Consider the following 21671-nt stretch of genomic DNA (forward strand, 5'->3'; position numbering starts at 1 on the left):
TTATATAAGAATTACATGGCTTCTAATATAATTTCTTTTTAAAGTTTGTTTCAGCTTCTACCTTAATCCTAATGTGTATGTCCCAATCTTTCTATTTCGCTTTCTGTAAAATTTATAAAAAGTAAATTATAATCTGTGCATTATACATCCCTATGAGAATTCTTCAATGTGATTGGCTGCTTAGCCTGCTTGATGACATCATTATTGTTGGATGTTGGAGATTTGCTTGATTTGATTGATTCAAACTAATGACTGGAGAGCTGCAATTCACTCGAGATCGCTAGATCTTTGAGGGCAGCTTTCTCCGAGGTCAGTGTCACTTCACCGCTGACCACAAATTCTGAGCCATTATCTTTTTGAGAGAGGGCTTGAAATTCACACATAAAATAGCTTCTACCAACAGTCTCACTAATACAGCAATTTGCACCCTGCAGATTTTGTTCACACCATGCATGATGTTAGAAAATATCGCAAGTATCAGCATTAACTAACTCCCATTTATCTTCTTGTGCTTCAAGTTTATTTCTGGTTAAACCTTTTCACAGAGCAGTGTACAATCTGTACCTGTGGAAAAAAACTGTCTTGGTACAGTCAGCAAAAATATGCAGTTTTAAGTTCCAGAAAATGCAATTTCCCAATAAACTTCATGATATAATATCCAACACCAGTACATCTTTCAACTTACGTTACAGAGTGTTGGCTTAATGGTCGCAAACACGACAAGGAGCAGACGGTAATGGAAATAAAGGTTTCTGATCGGATGCGCGAGACATACCTAGTAAACCATTACATTTGTTCCACAAGTTTTTGAAGGATAAAGTGATCTACCTAATCCGGATCACTGAAAAGTCAGTGAACAATTGGTCTTATACAGAGTACAGTACTGGATTCTAGAAATTGTCTATTTAAAAAGATATTCAAAATGTAGAGCCTGGCAGCAAAGCCTCTTCGTTATGTGAAAAGGCTTAATCAAAAATAAACAAGATAAGACACACGATATTGTAACATATACTGTCGCTCGGAGCAGTCTAGAATCTTTCAGAAGGAAACAGACCAGATACCGGTCTCACCTACTTTTAAATGTAATTGTTTTGGGTCATTTAGTTTTAATCAAAATAACAAGCATCAGTGTTCGAGGATAGGACACTTTCCACTTTTGGCAGTGTCAGTATCAATTGTTCCCAAGTCAGGTATCACATGAGCTGGATACAGAGTAAGATTCATTTTCTTGAACCATTCTTTCCTAACAATGTGCCATAACCTTACTACCTCAGTGGGAATTGGTCCATTTTGCATACCAGCCATCGATTTAACTCTCAGCATTTTACTTATTGCGCGATGTTATAGGTGTAGGATCTTCTGAGCTGATCACTAATCAACAATCATTTATGGAGAAATCGAAGTACTTCTTAATTAAACAAATGATTCTAGATTGAAGCAGCGCTTGGGTATTTCAATCTTGCCCATCCTAAGGGCTACTATACATCGGCTGTAACCACAGCATCTCTCAGAGCAGTAAATTTATACTGCAAAAGGCTATCAAATTTGAATTTATAAAGCTTGCCTTAGATTGTGTACATTTCTCATGAAAAGTGTAAAGCAATCCTGAAATGAAGGTATAAAGGTAGGTTACTTTAAAACAAAAAAATTCTCTAGAGAATTGATGTCACACACTGTTCCCCTTCCTGTACTAATTTGCACACGGAAAAAAATTCAGAGCACAATTATCATTCCAGTCTTCACTGCTGCGTAGAAATCCTTCCAGAATAGTCTCTCTTACTGTCTGGAGACTGCCTCAATTTCTGACTGTCTATGAAAACATCTGATCCAGATCCCCACCTAAAAACAGTCACCCTGACATTAGCATTCCTGAGAGGGGAGGCGTTTGTTACCAAAGCATACCTCGGATATCTGATTCACCTGCATGTGTCGGCGTGGGTTACTACTCCTGGATTAGGTAATTGGAGTTAGTTTGTACAAATTCTTTTGGGATTAATAGCTGTGGTTACTGGTTCTGAATTTGAACAACGGTTGCTTTGTGCACAACCGCTTTAGCTTACATTAGTGGCTAGCACCTGGTTAGTCCTTAATGCGTTCTGGGTGCTCCAAATTTGGAGTTGTTGATGTTCGCTTTGATTACTTACTCTCATCTGTGGGGGGAGTGGCAGGAGGATGTTCTTTCTTTATTGTATTCATTTCTATTATGGTTTAGGTTACTTAGAGAGCTTGTCCTTCACTGTTTATCTTGTAATTGTTAACCATTCAACTCATGCAGTAGAACTCGTTTCATTCTATTAACTTGATTTTTAGTCAGGCACATGTGAAATTATTATATTCACCCATCTATCCTGCTAGGATTAGAATACTGAATAAAAACATACTACAGCTAACCCTCAAAACAGAAAAAGGCCTCAACTGTGTTAAAAGGGCACTCAAGTATAATGTAAATGGATACAGTACGGAGGTGGCGATTCAGCAGATCACATCTCATTATGAATCATACTCTCAAGTACAGGACAACAGGAAGCAAAATGAAAAATCCTTAGGACATACAGGAATGCAAGTTGTTGTTGTGCCATCAATTGTGTTTAGGACACAATCGAGCAGTGCTGTATGCGGGTCTTCACAATTGGTGCCCTACAAGTAGCAGGTATAACCTTGGTTAGTCTCTGCAGTTACTCACAGATGGGAAACTGGTAGGTAGAAAAACACATTCATAAATGCTAATAGTAACTAGGCAGAAATCACCAGGAAATTAGATACAATTGTGGTACTCCATGTAGAAATACATTTCTTTAATGCTTTGCTGATACTCCAGTTCATTAGCTTACCGTGTGGAAATCTGGTATGTTGTATACAAGCAGGGCATTAGTGGCTGAGCAGGGAGCAATTCAACAATCTGAGGGACTGAGCAGTGGGATCCTGAAGCTGTAACCCATCCCATCATTGGAGAAATGGAAGGGAGGTCAGATATACAAGGCAAAACCTGGAAAAATTCTGGGTAAGTGAAATGCCCTTTGAGTCAACAAAAATCTTGTTCCATTCAATTCTTCCAAGAAACAGTTTGTTTATGTCTCTCAAGTCGAACCAAAAACTATTACTTCCTCCCATTGATGGCTCCACCCTTAATCCTGCAACCAACATTCATAGTCTCAAACCAATTTCACACATTTTCCTCATTGTTGAAGCTACCGCCAAAAAGCTTATTTTCCTGTCATACCAAACTTTTCTCACTCTCACACCACCCTCCCATTCTCAGCTCTATAAAAAAGGTCCAAGCTCATCGGCTCCTTTATCTCGAGAGAATCTTCGAAAACTTCACACCACTCCGAGACAAAATACAGCAAAAAGCTTTTCCAACAGGTAATCCTTTCACTTCTAACCTCTCTCTGCTTCCCTCTTCATTGCACCCTTTCTCTGTTTGATTGACTACTACAAACTTTCCTTCATTTTTGTTCTAAGCTCCAAAGATACTGTTCTACTTGCTCTTCCCTACATCGAAATCAAGTCAGACAGCGATTTCCTGTTCTTTCCCAGCACAACAACTACTACTTATATAGTGCCTTTAATGTGGTAAAACGTCCCAAGGCGCTTCACAGGGGTATTATAAGACAAAAAATTTGACATCAAGCCACAAAAGGAGAAATTAGGGCAGCAAAGTGATAGATTTGAAGGTGCATCTTAGAGGAAAGAGGTAGAGGCGAAGAGGTTTACGCAGGGAATTCCAGCGCCTGGGGCCTAGGCAGCTGAAGGCATGGTTACCAATGGTTGAGCGATTAACAACACGGATGCTCAAGAGGGCAGAATTAGAGGAGCGCAGATAACTCGGTGGGGCTGTGGGACAGGAGGAGATTACAGAGATAGGGAGGGGCAAGGCCATGGAGGGATTTGAAAACAAGGATGCGAATTTTGAAAGAGAGACGGTGCTTAACCGGGAGCCAAAGTACAGGGGTGATGGGTGAGCAAGACTTGGTGCGAGTTAAGACATGGACAGCTGAGTTTTGAATGACAAGTTTACATGGGGAAGAATGTGGCCAGCCAGCCAGAAATGCGTAGGAAGAGTCAAATCTATAGCTAACAAAGGTATGGATAAGGGTTTCAGCATCGGATGAGCTGAGGCAAGGGTGGAGACAGGTGATATTACGGAGGTGAAAAAAGGCGGTCTTTTTATGCCGCGGATATTTGGTCGGAAGCTCATTTCAGACTCAAATATGACACAAAGGTTGCGAACAGTGTGGTCCAGCGTTAAACAGATGGAGTCAGTGTCTAGGGAATGTAGTTTGTGGTGGGAACTGAAGACAATGGCTTCCAATATTTAACTGGAGAAAATTTCTGCTCATCCAGAATTGGATGTCGGACAAGCAATCTGACAATTTAGAGACCGTGGAGGGGTCGAGAGAAGTGGTAGTGAGGTAGAGCTGGGTGTCGTCAGTGGACATGTGGGGCCCAAATTTTCCCAGGAGTTGCTCCGTTTTTTTTGGAGCAACTTGATTTTTCTGGAGCATTTTTTTAGTTGCAATTTGGCCATTTAATTTGCGCCAGTGTGAGTGAGTTAGTTAGATTTTTTTTGTTTCGTTTTTTTCCCCCAAAAGTGGGCGCTACCAGCCACTTACGCCTGTTTTGGCCATTTAAGCAAGTTTAGCCAGCTAAAAGTTGCTCCAAACTAACTTAGGCCAGCGTAAGTGGGCAGTCTTGTATGTTCAGAAAAACCTTGCGGGACTTAAGAAATCAGCGCAGGCAGCCAGAGATGGGGGGGGGGGCGGCCTTGCAAAGCACTAAACACCTTCACAACATTATAGAAGCATAAATACATTTAAAGCACCAAACACTAAACAAAGCAGTATTTTTGCACCAAGCACTAAAAGTAATAAGCAATTAATTAATAAAAAACAGAAGGAGCCCTGCACTTAAAGCACCAAGACCAAAGTAATAAGCAATCAATCAATCAGTAGATAACAAATAAAAAATAGAAGTCCTACCTCAGGGAATGCAACGGGCCACCGATGAGGGAGCCCATTCGGCCAGGGGTAGGGACGGCGTGCTTCAAGCCCCTCCCACACAGCCTGCAGCACGCACGCATAGATTCGGCCTGCCAGGAGCTACTGCACATGCACGCAGACTCTAGCGCGCATGTGCAGAGGTCCCGGCACTGTTTTCAGAGGCGGGACCTGGCTCCGCCCCCAATCCACTGGGCCACGTTATACAATCACCAAGGAGAGGCTGGGGAGCGGCCAGAATCGGGAGGAAGATTTTCGGCGTGCTTGGAGGCAGACAAAAGCAGCACACCTCGGGTAAGGGCGCCAGAAAAAGAGGTTGGGGAAATTTGAGCCCGTGGAAACCGACGCTGTGTTTTCAGATGATGTCGCCAAGGGGTAGCATGTAGATGAGAAATAGGAGGGGGCCAAGGATAGATCCTAAGGCGACACCAAAGCAATGTTCCCTCTCATTTTTTTTTTGTACTGAGCGGGCCACAAACTCTTTTGAGCACAACCTTTTTGTCCATGAGCAAATTTTACAACTACAGGTGCAACACCTTTTACTGTAACATTTACAACAACCAATTAAAAGCATATATACAGTCATCATAGGCAGTCCCTCGAAATCGAGGAAGACTTGCTTCCACTCTTAAAATTAGTTTAGGTGGCTGAATAATCCAATACGAGTGCCACAGACTTTGTCACAGGTGGGACAGACAGTTGCTGATGGAAGGGGTGGGTGGGACAGGTTTGGCGCACGCTTTTTCCGCTGCCTGCGCTTGATTTCTGCATGCTCTCGGCGATGAGACTCGAGGTGCTCAGTAATGTCATATTGCCACCCCACCGCCTCAAATCATGAAACAATCAAACATAGTTCTATACAAGTTTAACATAACTTCTCTGCTTTTGAAATAAATCCCAGTGCTTTATTTGCACTTTTATGGCTTTTTAAAAAACTTGCGTTGCTACTTTTGATTACATAGGATATACGGCACAGAAACAGGCCATTCAGCCCAACTAGTCCATGCCGACGTTTATGCTCCACTTGAGCCTTCTCCCGTCTTTCCTCATCCAAATCGATCACCATAACCCTCTATTCCCTTCTCCCTCATATGCTTTTATAGCCTCCCCTTAAATGCATCTATACTATTCGCTTCAACCCCTCCCTATAATAGCGAGTTCCACAGTCTAAACATTCTTTGGGTAAAGCTCCTTTTTGGATTTCTTGGTGACTACCTTATATTGATGGCCTCTAGTTATGCTCTTCCTCACAAGTGGAAACATTCTCTATCAAAACCTTTCATAATTTTAAAGACCTCAATTAGGTCACCGATCAAATGTCGTGTCCCCCCCCCCCCCCCCCAAGAGAAAGGAGACTCAGCCTGTTCCTCCTTTCCTAATATGTATAGCCTCGCATTTCTGGTTTCATCCTTGTAAATCTTCTCTGCACTCTCTCCAGTGCTTCTATATCCTTTTTAGAATATGCCGACTAGAACTGTATGCAGTACTCTTAAGTGTGATCTAACCAAGGTTCGATATAGGTTCAGCATAACTTTTCAATTCTACCCCTCTAGAAATAAACCAGAGTGCTTGGTTTATCATTTTACAGCCTTGCTAACCTGTGTCGCAACTTTTAGTGATGTGTATTTGTACTCCGAGATCCCTTTGTTCCTCTAACACACCTAGACTCGCATCCTCCAAGTAACAAGTGACCTCCCTATTCTTCCTACCAAAATGTAATACTCTGTACCTCACATTTATCTGTGTTGAACTTAATTTGATAATTATATGCAAGTTTATTAATGTCTTCTTGCAATTTGTTGCAGTCCTCCTCAGTGTTGACTATCTCCCCCTCACCCCAAAAAATTTGGTGTCATCCGTAAATTTAGAAATTGTGTTTTTGATTTCAAATGGTGAACCTTGTGGAACATAACTGCCATTGTAAATAGCTATCTTTTACCCCTACTCTCTGCTTTCTGTCTTGAAGCCAGCTAGCAATCCATTCTGCTACTTGTCCCCTAACTCCACATTCTCCGACTTTGTTCATGTCTATTATGGGGTATCTTATCGAAGGCCTTTTGAAAATCTAGATAAATTACATCTACTGCATTACCATCATCTACTCTCTCTGTTACCTCTTCAAAAAATTCAATGAGATTGGTCAAGCAAGACTTTCCTTTTTGAAATCCATGCTGACTATTCATGATTATATTTTTGGTTTCTACATGTTCTTCTATTTTCTCCTTTAGTAGGGATTCCATTATTTTTCCTACCACCGATGTTAAGTTGACTGGTCTATAATTCCCTGGACATGTTCTATCCCCCTTCTTAAATATAGATATTACGTTAGTTATCCGCTTGGCCTCTGGCACTACACCTTTTTCTAATGAATTATTAAATATGTGTAGTGATGCCTCTGCTATCTCTTCCCTAGATTCTTTTAAAATGCATGGATGCTATCCATCCAGACCAGGGGTTTTATCCTCTGAGTTTGATTAGTTTATTTAATATATCCCCTCTTTTTATTTTAAATGCTCTTATCTCATTACCAATCTCATCATCCAATGTCATGTCCAACTCCCTGGTAAATACTGAAGCAAAATAATTATGTAATATTTCTGCCATCTCTCCATCGTTACCTGTGGTATTATCCTGTCTATCCCCTAATGACCCTATTCCCACCCCAACCTTCCTTTTTAATTGATGTGCCTGTAAAATATTTTACTATTTTGTTTTATGTTCCTTGATTATTTAATTTCCATAGTTCCTCTTTGCCTTCCTATTTGTTTTTTTTTAAACTTCTCAATCTTTTTGTATTCTCCCTTATCATGCACTCCCCTGCTGTCTATGTACTTATTCAAGGCTTTATTCATCCATGGAGTCTCATTAGTGTTTAGCTTGTTCTTTCCTTTTAGTGGAATATATTGTTCCTGCACTCTGTTGAACACCGTTTTAAATATTTCCCATTGCTGTTCTATCTCATTTTTTGCCAATATTGTTGCCCATTTTATTTTCCCCAAGTTCTATGCTCAGCCCCTCAAAATCAGCTTTTCTTGCAGTATCTTGGTTTTCATCATACTTATGTCATTCTCAATTATCATCTTGAAGCGCATTATATTATGGTCATTATTGCCTAGATGTTCCCCTACTTTTATTTCTCTTATCTGCTCTGGTTCATTCCCCATTATTAGATCCAATAGCGAATCCTCCCTTGTTGGGCTTTTTACATATTGGGGTAGAAACATAGAAAATAGGTGCAGGAGTAGGCCATTCGGCCCTTCGAGCCTGCACTACCATTCAATAAAATCATGGCTGATCATTCACCTCAGTACCCCTTTCCTGCTTTCTCTCCATACCCCTTGATCCCTTTAGCCGTAAAGGCCATATCTAACTCCAAGGAGTCCTATACACACTGTAGGAACTCCATTCCCTTATCCCCATTACATACCTCTTCTGTCCCATTAATATCGGGATAGTTGAAATTCCCCATGATTATTCTTTATTACTCATTTCCCTAATTTGTCCGCATATTTCTTCCTCTAACTCCCTTCCACTACTAGGTAGTCTGTAGACTACACCCATTAGTGTGATTGATCCTTAATCATCTTTTATCCCTATCTATATGGGTTCTATTTTGTCTTGCTGACAGCTGCGTCACTTTTTTCTACTGCCATTATGTTATCCCCAATAAATACAGCTACTCCCCTTTTCCCCCTCTCTAGCTTTTCTAATGTTTAATTCCCAGTCCTGCTTTTTCTATAGCCATGTCTCAATAATCCCTACTATATCTAGTTCCTCGCAACACAGGATTGCCTCCAGCTCCTCTGTTTTATTTCGTACAGTTTAACTCATTTTTAATAGGATTTCCTCTCACTTTATGTTTAACCATCTTTTTAGACTCCTGGTCTACAACTATTTATTCCCTTGCCATCAACGTCCTCCCTTACTTTATTCTTTCCTGTGCTCTCTTTTCCTGTTTTGTTTATATTTAGGCTGGTTATGTTTCTTATCGATCCCTCCACTCATCTATCATGTTTAAAGCCTTTGCCACCTCCCTATTTACCCTTTCATCCCAGTTCAGGTGGAGCCTGTCCCATTGGTACAGCTCATTCCTGTCCCAGAACTGGTGACAGTGTCCTATGAAAAGAAACACCTCTTTCCCACGCCAGCCCTTTAGCCACATGTTACTTCTCCTGATCGGTCTGCTTCTATGCCAATTTGCACATGGCTCAGGCAATAATCCAGAGATTATTACTCTCGAGGTCTTGCTTTTTAATTTAGAGCCTAACTCCTGATACTCTTTTGGCAGGACCTCCTCCCTGTTCCTACTCATGTTTGTTCCAACATGGACCACGACAACTGTATTTACCCTTCCCTTTCCAAGTTCCTCTCCAGCTGCAGTGACATATTCCTTACACTGGCTCCAGGTAGGCAACACCCCTTCGGGATTCTCGTTCCTGGCTGCAGAGGACGTGGATTTGTGAATCTGTACCCCTAGATCCCTTTGTTACCCAATTTAGACTCTTATTTTCCAAGGATTAGGTAGCCTCCTTATTCCTCCTTCCAAAACGCACCACCTCACACTTATCGATATTGAAATTCATTTGTTATTTACGTGCCCATTCCGCAAGTTTGTTTATGGTAGAATGAATTAAAAGCTTTTAGTTGTCATGTATAAACTCTTAAAAAAATACTTGTCAGAAATGACTAGGATATAAAAGAACTGCATAATAATGCATTAACACTTCACAAACATCACTCAGTTACACGGTTCTGTATCGACAAACAATCCAAAAGCCCAAGGTGAGCTGAAAAAAGCATATCTATTTGTGCAATTAATGTTAACGTTTTCATTGTATTAGCCCATCACTATAGCAATGGTTGCACAAGCAGCAGGAGCAGTGGCTTTCCTATGGCGCTGACATGCTGTACTTCCACATAATTAGAATATTAATCACAATATATATTAATCACAAGCAGACAACAAAGTGCTGTAGTTCTTTAGTTCACAATATTAAAATCAAAAACAAATATCCATATTTTCAACTTCAATCACTTCAATTATCAGACGTTGTCTTCTTGAACCAGCACACACCCCATGTAACATGTCAGAAATGCAACACTTATTCACAAGTGCAGAAAAACACACACACAATGTGTCACCAAATTAAAAACAAAAAGCAAGAAAAGCTATGATTTAACAGATAAACATTCATCTTTTTTCCTGGACAGGAGAACCAATCAGATTGACATGGAAACTAATATTGTGACGTAAAGATGTTATTACGCTTCTAATCTTTTTCTCGCCAACATTCTCCACAATATTAATCCCTGTTCTTATCACGAAGTGTTGAATTTTTTTTTTTTTTTTTTTTTTTAGGTACTTTGCAATTAAATAGCAGGAAACAAATTTCACTGTACTCTCAAATTTTTAATCTCCTATTTCAAACATTTATACCAAATCGAAACTGTACATCAGTTTAATCAAAGTCTTTTTTCTAAAGTAGCTTCTTGAAATGTTTATACATCATTACATAACTCCTGTTTCTATTAACACTCCTCTAAACATTTAAGAGGAAATCTATATTTACATTATTCCTGGGACTTGTTTGGACTCTTGAACAACAGACAAAATAAAATGGTTTGTATTTTTCCCCTTTTTTGGTTCTCTTCCTAAACGTTTTAATGATGGCCTAGAAATTCCGGCCTCCCCGGGACCGTACAGAGTGTGTACAGACTCGGGAAGGCATCACAAAAACCGGTTTTCAGCGCACAATGCGCTGGGTGAGGGGGATTTAATAGAGGTGTTCAAAATCATGATAGTTTCTCCTTATTTACTCTGTTTCCTGGGTCAGTAACCAGAGGACACAGCTTTAAGGTCATGGGCAAAAGAACCAGAGGCCAGATGAGGAGACTTGTTTTGTGCACAGCGAGTTATGATGATCTGGAATGCAATGCCTGAAAGGGTGGTGGAAGATTATTCAATAATAACTTTCAAAAAAGAATTGGATAAACACCTGAAGGGGAAATGTTTGCAGGGCTCCGAGGAAAGGACAGAGGAATAGGACTAACTAGCAGAGACCTGCAAAATATTTGCAGTCAAATTAGTATCTTTATTGCAACAGTACTTATTGAGATTATCTTCTTCGTCTATAGAATCAACGCTGATGTCCTCCTTTCCCCCCCCGCCCCTCCCCCCATCACATGCTCCTCTCGGTTCCGCAGCAACGCTCGAGAGGGCCCGTCTCATCCACTGTCACCTCCTCATTGGAGCAGACCCAGCGTTGTGCCATTGCTCCCCGCCCTGATTGGTTGCGAGGCCAGGCGGGCTCTTATCGCCCATTGGTCGGTGCAACTGTCAGTGCTCCCAGCCCCTGGCCCCGCCCCTGGACAGACAAAAACTGACAATTATTATTATAGATTAGATAGCTCTTTCAAAGAGCCGACACAGGCACGGTAGACCGAATAGCATCCTTCTGTGCTATATCATTCTATGATTGTATGAAGCAGGCAATCAGCAATAAGGGAGATAGCAGATGTAAATAAATGATAAAAATGTGATTTACTTGACTGGCTCTCTTCTGCTCCCACCACCTCCTATCGGACATTGACCGACTACTTGCTTGCAGAAAGAATTCATGCTACTGCTGTGTCAGCTGAACTGGAGTCAACTCTCCTCCTTGTTCAAAGTACACAATTCTATATGCTGATTGAGGAGCTTTTCCATTTCGTAGTGTAATCACATACAACCCTCAAGGTGTGCCTAAAAACACTCAATGTAACAAATCACAATTGATTTCTCCTCCCGATACCTCCTTCCCTAGTCTTATTTTGATTTCTCAATATGTGTTATGGTTTGGTTGTCATGAACATCTGCAACAGAATACAAAGTATAGGAAAATACTTCCAATAAGGTTCATAAGTAAAATTTGCATCCTGTTACTATAAGTGAAACTTTTTTTTTAAAAAACAGTTCAGTGTAAAGTACAAATTCTTGATGGATCACAACTTGGTGCCCGTCATTTACTCCTATTCACGTTTGGGTCAAAACTGCTCTATTTCTCCACCCCCCCACATATTATTTTTTAAATGTGACTCCAACTGACCTACTCTTATTCCGATATTCATTACAGAATAAAGAGCTAATTTTGACGATTTTCTTTCTTGGTTTCTCCCCAGTCATTTAACAACACCTTCCAGTGAACTGGCAGGCACGTTATTGGCTCTTTTGTCTATGCAGAGCTACCCGTGCGACAGGATGTGATCACATTTTGTAAGCCGCTGAATTTTATACACTAAAAATGTTCAATTCATTTCCAGTTTAGACACCTTTAACAATATCTGTACCATAGTATCACTAGTATGCTGATGGCTTACTACAGAATTTTACTTTGCTCAAAAAAAAATCCGTTTTCTATCTCTATTTCATTTACGACTATCCAGCACCTGCGGACACAGTCGATGCTCAGTCGGACAGTGTGAAAAAGGATACCAGGGCGAGGTTAGGAAAACTTGCCCAATGTGAACCCGGAGTGTCGATGTCAGTCAAGATGAAATTCAAACCTGTAGCTGTGAGGCCACCCATTAAGGCTTTTACACCACGTGGACTCATGCCAAAAATAACATTGTGAAAGGACAACATTCAAGAGTTCAAAACAGCATGAAGACAATAAATATCATGCAATTCACTGTTTTGACACAAAGACTTTTATACTAGGCGGCTGGCAAGAACAACATTTAAATCATGAAAACAGGTTCAATTATAATTTATAGTAAATAGACACACAGTAATGTCACAAGTAGACAAAAAGAACACTTGCAATCTTTTTCTAAGAACTACATGATTTCTTTCCCCCGCCCCCAAATCAATCGCAAGGCATCCCCCTCTTTATTGGCACAGCAAATAACCAAGTCATGTGCTGCCAAACAAAGATATATTTAGGTGCCACTCCTCACTTGGTCACAAGCTGCTTTATATCACAAGGTACTTTAATACCTTCTTGTGCCCTAAAATTCCAACACCATGCTGGTTTTAAAACACGTTAAGTTTAAAGCACATATAAACAAATCACCAAAATCTTTTAGAAGGCTGCAACAAATCTTTTGGGTTAGCCAAGTGTAGTAATATCTGATATTCATCTGCAAACCGAGAATTTTTGAACTAAAATATTTTATACCAGAATAGGAGAGTGTGAGTTTATTTATGGGACTTTTGCACTACATCCCCATTGCTATAATTGTAAATGCGGCACAGAAAAATCTAATACCGGATCCAAACTTCTACAACTGTATTGTTACACTGTTAGCTATCCAAGATAATTGTGCAGCAATGAAGTAATGCACCAACATCCCACAATGCCCTGAAAGTATCTTAGGACTTCAGGCATAGATGTTTTAGAGGAAGCCCAAAGCACTTTGTGCATCTGACCAGCATAATTAGGCAGACACAAACCAGACACATTGAACACTGCCCTCGGGACTGTGAGCTGATTGCAGGTGGGAAGAGATAATTAATTGGTTACAAAAGTGATGCAATTAGCCATTTTCTTCTGTGGTCGTGTGGCTATTTTACAAGTTAAGATACAGTAATATAAATTTGAGCTGCAAGAGGCCAGAAGCTCTTTTTCTCTCATAAAAGTAATACTACCACGAAGTGACCAAGAGGATTTTGATGCTTATAGAAAGAAATTGCAGTTATACAATGCCTTTCATGACCTCAGGACACCCATTAGTTTTACAGCTAATGAAATACTAATGGTGTTCAGACAAAAGGATTTCAGTGTAGAGAACCAGCCTGCCGTGTGTAGAGTTTGGTATGTGGGTCACCAGGGATGACTCTGTTTATTCAGGGGCAGCACATTTCAGAACCCTGAATCTCAGGAGCAGAGGATCTCTGTACTCGAGCGGGAATTGGCTGCAGCAGAGAGGATGAGGGATTTCTGAAGTCTACTCTCCAGAATCTGGTCACTCAAGTGGCAGTGCCAGACAGCTCAGAATAATATACACAGAGAGAAGTGGGTGACCTGCAGGGCAACAGAGTCACAAGGCAAAATTGTTCAGAGAACCCTTGGGTTACTGGTACTATCCCTTGATACTGATTGGGAGAAAAGTATGAGGTTGGCAGCGACTCGATGGGGTGGTCCTGACCAAAATCATGCCACTGTTGAGCAAGGGGTACCCAAGAGGGTGCAAGGCAGGTAGGCTACAAGAATAGGAGAGTGGTGGTATTCTGAAACTATTTAGGTAGGGGTACAGACTGAAGGACATAATGGAATGGGTGAATAAACTTCTGGAATGGAGGGCAAAAGGAGAGCAGCCAAAAGTTGTAGTCCATGTTTGAATCACTAACAGATAGAAACACCAACATCCTTGCAGAGAAGGAAAATAGTGCAATGGGGGAGGATTTAAGCTAACATAGGAGGGGTATGTGGGGAAATTCTAGGTTTGATAAGAGAGGGAGAGCAGCTATTGTGATAGAAGTGGAAGGCTTAGCTGAAATAGCAAAGAAATACCTTCATTAGAAGAGAAAAATGAAAATAACTATTGTTGAAGGGTTCAAGGGATATCAAAAAGTTAAATGAGAAAACCAGGAAAAAGAATAACTTGTTTCAAAAAGAAAGTGAAGATTGAGTGTGTAAATACACAAAGCACTCAACATAAACTTGAGAATGAAAACCACGTAACAATGGAGGAATACTGTATAGTAGCTATGACAGGGATGTGGCTTATGTTTGGACAGGACTGGGAACTAAATATTCCCGGTTATAGGATTTTCAGGAGAAATAGGTTTGGCAGCACATGACTAGCATTCAGGGATGTCCGGGCTGGTGGGGGGGGCCTCGGCCTCATTTAGAATCCAAATAGAGAGTTAAAAAATAGAATGGGAAATTGTACAATTCTTGATGTACATACCACCAAACAATAGTAATATGAGACAAAGGTAATCTGCAGACAGGTCAGAGATATACAAGCATATTATTTGATTTCAAATATCACAAGGTCAGTGGGGAATGCATCACAGAATACTTTCTATCAGGACATTTCCAGCCCAACCAGGAAAGAGGCACAGCTTGATTTAGATTAGGAAATGAAGGGGGGAAATGTGAGATAAGAACAATTGGGAAATCAGGGCAACAATATAGTTTAAAATGCAACAAAGTAAGGACAATGAACATTGGTTAGGCCAGTTTGAGGCATCCTATTATAAAATGCCGGTAAAGTCAGAGAACATACAGCATAGATTCACTGATGATGCCAGAGATGGGAAACAGTAATTATGAGGAGAATCAAGAACTATTTCCAGCGGAGGAGAAAAGGGAAAGATGAAATTTAAGTTTTTTTTAAAATTATGAAGGATTTTACTAATGAATAGGAAAAGACTATTTCCTCTGGTTGGGAAGTCAGTGACAAGGAGCCATCAATTTAAAATGATCACTAAATGAGGCGAGAGATTCAGAGAAATTTCTGTTGAGGGCTGTTGAAGCAAGAATGCTTTATCACAGTGAGCGGTTGAGGTAGAAACCATTTATTTGTAAGTGAAAGTTGGATAATTATTTGAAGGTTTGCTAGTGCCATTGGGGAGGGCTAAACTAGCTTGGTGGAAGAGTGGGAACCTATGCGTAGATGTAGTAGGGAGAGAACCAAAGCTGGAAATGGAAGGCAGAAAGTTAGTAAGTGAGTTTGGAAGGCAGAGGAAACAAAAGGCTAGAAAATAGACAACAAAGAGATTTGGGGCAGTGCTTAATGGTATATACTTCAATGCAAGGTGTCTAGTGAACAAGGCAGATGAGCTGAAGGCACAGATAGACACGGGAAGTATGATATCATAGCCATTACTGCAACATGGCTTAAAGAGCAGGAATGGCAGCTCAAACATTCCTGGTTACAGGATTTTCAGACGAGATAGAGAGAGATAAAAAGGGAGGGAGTTGCAATATTGGTTCAAGAAACAACAGTTGTGAGGAGGGATAATGTTAGAAGGATCATCAAACGAGACCATATGGGTGAACTGAAGAACAAAAAAAGGGGCAATCACAATGCTGTGTGTACTATCATCATAGGCAGTCCCTCGGAATCGAGGAAAACTTGCTTTCACTCCTGAAATGAGTTCTTTGGTGGCTGAACAGTCCAATATGAGAACCACAGACCCTGTCACAGGTAGGACAGATAGTCATTGAGGGAAGGGGTGGGTGGGACTGGTTTGCCACACGCTCCTTCCGCTGCCGGCGCTCGATTTCTGCATGCTCTCGGCGTTGACCCCTAAACAGTCAGAGATCGAAGAGCAAATATGTAGGCACATTTCTGAGAAGTGCAAAAACAATAGGGTAGCAATAGTAGGTGATTTCAACTACCCTAATATTAACTAGGATCAAATTAGTATGAAACGTATAGAGAGCACAGAATTCTTAAAATGTATTCAGAACTTTGTTAGCCAGTATGTAGAAAGCCCAACAAGAGAGGGGGCGGTTCTGGACTTAACTTTAAGCAATGAAGCTGGGCAAGTGGAATGGGTATCAGTGGGAAAGCATTTTGGTGGTAGTATAGAAAGTGCAGGGGTGAAATTAAAAAGGAAATTAGGCTAGCAAAGAGAGGACATGAAAAAATATTGGCTAGTAAATCAAGGAAAATCCAAAGATGTTTTATAAATACAGAGCAAGAGGATAACTAAGGAAAGAGTAAGACCAATTAGAGATCAAAAAGGTAGACTGAGTGTGGAGGCAGAAGACGTGGGCATAGTTCTTAATGAATACTTTGCTTCTATCTTCACAGAAGAGAGGGACGATGCAGACATTGCAGTTAAGGAGGAGGAGTGTGAAATATTAGATGGGATAAACATAGCGACAGAGCAAGCATTAAGAGGTTTAGCATCTTTGAAAGTAGATAAATCCCCAGGTCCGGATAAAATTTATCCCAAGGCTGTTGAGGCAAGGAAGGAACTAGGCGGGGGCCCTGACCATCATTTTCCAATCCTCTCTGGCTACAGGCATGGTGCCAGGAGGACTGCTAACATTGTGCCGTTGTTTAAAAAGCGATAGACCGAGTAATTTCAAGCCAATCAGCCTAACCTCGGTGGTGGGAAAAGTATTGGAAAAAAATTCTAAAGGACAGTATAAATCGTCATTTAGAAAGGCACAGATTAAATAGAGGACAGCCTAACCAATTTGGTTATAATTTTTTGAGGCGGTAACAAGGATGCTCGATGAGAGTAGGGCATTTGATGTAGTCTACATGGACTTTAGCAAGGCCTTTCACAAGGTCCTAAATGGCAGGTTGGTCAAAAAAATAAAAAAACTTAAAAGATCCAAGGGAAAGTAGCAAGTTTGTTCAAAATTGACTCAGTGGCAGGAAGCGAAGTGTAACGGTCGATGGGTCTTTCAGTGACTGGGGGGCTGTTTCCAGTGGGGTTTCACAGGGCTCAGTACGAAGGTCCCTTTCTTTTTGTGGTATATATCAATGATTTAGACTTCAATGTAGGGGGCATGATTAATAAGTTTGCAAATGATACAAAACATGGCCATGTGGTTGATAGCGAGGAAGAATGCTGTTGCCTGCAGGAAGATAGCAATGGACTGGTCAGGTGGGCAGAACAACGGCCAATGGAATTCAATCCAGAGAAGTGCGAGGTAATGCATTTGGGGGGGAGGGGGGATACTGAGAAATGCAGAGCAACAGAGGTACCTTGGTGTGCATGTTCACAGATCCCTGAAGGTAACAGGACAGGTAGATAAGGCAGTTAAGACATGCAGGATATTTTCCTTTATTAGCCAAGCCATAGAATACAAGAGCAGGGCTGTTACGCTAGAACTGTATGAAACACTAGTTAGACCACAGCTGGAGTACAGTTTTGGTCACCACTTTACAGGAAAGATGTGACTGTACTAAAGAGGGTACAGAGGAGATTTACAAGGATGTTGCCAGGACTGGAGAATTTTAGCTTTGAGGAAAGATTGGATAGGCTGGGTTTGTTTTCTTTGGAGCAGAGGATGCTGAGGGGAGACCTTATTGAATTAAAATTATGATAGAGTGGATAGGAAGGACCTATCTAGACCAATTTCTCTTAGCAGAGAGGTCAATACCAGGCGGCATAGATTTAAAGTAATTGGTAGAAGCATTTATGGGGAGTTGAGGAGAATTTTTTTCACCCAGAGGGTACAGAGGAGATTTACGAGGATGTTGCCAGGACTGGAATTCACTGCCTGAAAAGGTGGTAGAGGCAGAAACCCTGATCGCATTTAAAAAGTACATGGATGTACACTTGAAGTGCTGCAACCTGCAAGGCTACAGACTAAGAGCTGGAAAATGGGATTAGGCTGGATAGCTCTTTTATGACCGCGCAGACACACTGAGCCAAATGGCCTCCTCCTGTGCTGTAATTTCGATGATTCTATGAAGCAGAGGCAGATATAGGCTATCCAAAAAGGTAGAAAGATAGTAGGATTAGTTTTGGATTGCTCTAGCAAAGAGTTTGCGTAGACAATTGGCCAAACAGCCGCCTTTTACGTTGTAAACCTCTTTTAAAGTAGAGAATATTAGAAATTGGCATCCACTCATCAGCCAAACTGTATTTGCATGAACTCAAATGTCACTTTCTCTAAATCCGAGTGATATTCCTTATCCATAGCTAGGCTGAGAATCAAAACCATAATCGCTCTCAGTAATTGAACTGACTGCTATTTCATGAAGTCACCCAATTTACGCAAGGTGCTTTTATCAGTGGATAGTGGGAGGGAAGAGAAAGAACCCACACTTCCTCCTAAGAAACCTGCCCATTTTTACAATCTAACTAGTTTTTTTGTAAATCAACAATGTGAATACTATGAGCAAATAAAAATGGCCATGCCATGACTAGCCAAGACCTCCTTTGGTTTTGCACCCATCATACAATAAATCTTGTTTAAACAAGCCACTGCACTGTAAAGAATGTTAATAGATGTACATGTACACTATTCCTTACGCACTTCTTTTTTTAAACAAATCTATCATCTGTTTCTTATGGCCCCAACTGCTGATTGACAAGGAAGCAGAATAGATAAGATCAATAACATCACCCTATTGTCAGTATGGGGGGGGGGGGGGGGGGGGGGGGGGAGGAGTATGAAGAGGATGCCCTCAGCTATTCACACTGACAGCTGTATGTTTTTTGGTTGCTGCTACTCTGACTTTCAGCAGTGCCACAGTTCACAATGATGAGACGGCAAAAGGTCAGATTAGAAGATTTTGTTACCTCCTACTGTTCTTTACATCATTGGGCCTTCCACCTCAAAATCAAGATGCCACAAAGAAAGTATTGCCTTTGAGTCAGCTGGTAGGTGTGCAATGCTGTGCGACTAAACCTTTCCTGAAATGCTCATTCTGGAAAGGTGCTTCACCTCTAACCCCATCTCAAAACAGATTTGGCATTGTTGTCGATCAAAACCCATGTCCTACACTCCATGGTATAGCAATATGAATTGTAATTGTAATTGAACAAATTATTGCATAATATGCCAAATGCAAATGCAAGAGCCATTTTTTACTGAACATCTGGGGACGACTAAATTAGATCATCCCAGTAATTTTTGTTGGTTTGAAATACAAGGTGCAATGTACTTCCAACCATCTGTTTTTGCTGCATAAATTAGTCAGATTGCTAAAAGATAAATTCCAGTTCTCGCATAAATGAAACACGAGAACATGGCAACTGCAGTTCTGCTCACCAATACCTGTATCGCAACAGAAATCTTAACCTCCTATACAAAAACAACATTCAAGCAGTCAACTCGGCCAATATTAAAATATATTCCAGAATCAGGAAGCTAGATTTGGATTTAGCTAATGGTTTAATGCAAAAAAAAATCACTCGAGACGCAGTTCTGCCACTGTACAGTACTGAACTGGTAATTATACATTTTGATTTTAAAAAGCAGAGATTTTAACTCTATACAGTAACAATCTTTGACATAACTATGGTATATTTAGCTTTATGTGGTCATAAATATAATCATAGTTTAATTTAACATTGGAATAAATTATATACAATGCTGAGATAGCATTGCTTCATCCCTAAAGAGATTTTCCAAGATGGCAGGCAGTCACTTTTGAAGACAGGGGTCTTAAAGCATCTAAGTATTAGAACAAAGAATCAGTTTGACAGAAAAAACTAAGAAACTCAGATCATCTTCAATCATACAATACTATGCTCCATATCTATCAGTGTTGTAGCCTATGCCATTTATAGATTTCAGCAAGTCATAAAATTAAAATGAAGACACGCATTAAGGGGCATATAGTTACATCTCTCACCATCACATACACATTTAATAAAAACGAGCAATTTCATAAAAAAACAGCCATATCCATCATTTAGGTTTAGATTTTGGCAGAGTTAAAATTCTGCATATTTCCATTACACCCTAAAGAGCTGGTTTTTTGTGTTATTATTTTGCACATAATGTGCAACACCCGAGAGGTTTTTTTTATTCTATCGAGGCAATGCAAGGCTCACGAACCTGCACCTGTTTCCGGAAGTGGAGCACCTTGGACGCTGCGCAACGCCAACAGTGTCAGTAAGAGAAAGCCGGTGTGTATCGCCATTCTCGGCCGGGATGGAGTCGTCGTCGTCGTCAGGGACCCGAACGATGGTCGATGTGAAGCATTGATACGGATGGACCGATTCCCCATCAATCCGAGTCGATGTTAACAATAAACCGCCCCCGCGGCCCCCCTCTAAGCAACGCGGCAGCCGCGCTCTCCCCTTGCGGCGCTTTTCTTTCTGTTTTTCCGGCAGCAAATAGTCGCTGGAGCTTGGCCACAGAAACTCATCCTTACTCACAGGCCTCGACCCCCGCTCCGCGCCGATATTCCTCTCAAATCCCAATCCACAAGCATTATTCTACCGTCCGGTGACTGCGTCTGCATGTTTTTTTTGGTGGTGGTGGTGCTTATTATTATGATTTTTTTTCGCGCTTCACGTTAACAACACAGCCGCCCTCTCAATGTATTTCCCACGGCCGCCATGATGCGCGTCCGCGTCAGGAGACAGCCTGTTCCGTCCCACCGCTGTGATTGACGGTGCTCCTTGACCAATCGCGCGCCACCGTGGCCTCCGCCTGCCAGCCAATCCGCGCCTGGGGCGGGACCTCCTGGGGATACTGCGTCACTTCGCCTGGCAACCGAGGGCGGTGGGCGTGAGCCGGCTGCGGGAATGCGTTTCTAAGGGCCAGGTGATGGAGCAACGGCCTTAAGTTCAAGCCTGTTTCTCCTTTATTTTAATGGTTATTTTAAATGTGATTGTTGCAAACCCTTAAACATGCCTCAATGTTAGTTGCATCAAGGTGCAAATATTTTGTGATAGACTTTTTCACCTGCTCATAGAGAATCTTACAGCACAGAAAAAGAAAAACTTGCATTTGTATAGCGCCTTTCACGACTACTGGACGTCCCAAAGCGCTTTACAGCCAATCAAGTACTTTTTGGAGTGTAGTCACTGTTGTAATGTAGGAAACACAGCAGCCAAATTGCACACAAATAAGCTCCCACACACAGCAATGTGATAATGACCAGATAATCTGTTTTTTTCTTACGTTAATTGAGGGATAAATATTGGGCAGGACACCAGGAATAACTCGCCTGCTCTTTTTCAAAATAGAGCCATGGGATCTTTTACATCCACTTGAGAGAGCAGACAGGACCTCAGTTTAATGTCTCATCTGAAAG

General features: G+C 41.1%; 1 protein-coding gene across 1 annotated transcript in view; it reads right to left on the reverse strand.

Moving 5' to 3' along the window:
• Positions 1-20997, reverse strand: part of lmtk2 (lemur tyrosine kinase 2) — a 199360-nt gene extending 178363 nt beyond the window's left edge. The window contains exon 1 of the mRNA XM_070900769.1: positions 20465-20997. Coding sequence (XP_070756870.1) covers positions 20465-20636 — 172 coding nt within the window. The 5' untranslated portion in view covers positions 20637-20997. The remainder of the gene's footprint in view (positions 1-20464) is intronic.
• Positions 20998-21671: the final 674 nt, after the last annotated feature.

This window comes from Pristiophorus japonicus, chromosome 15, assembly GCF_044704955.1.
Source record: "Pristiophorus japonicus isolate sPriJap1 chromosome 15, sPriJap1.hap1, whole genome shotgun sequence".
NCBI lineage: Eukaryota > Metazoa > Chordata > Chondrichthyes > Pristiophoridae > Pristiophorus > Pristiophorus japonicus.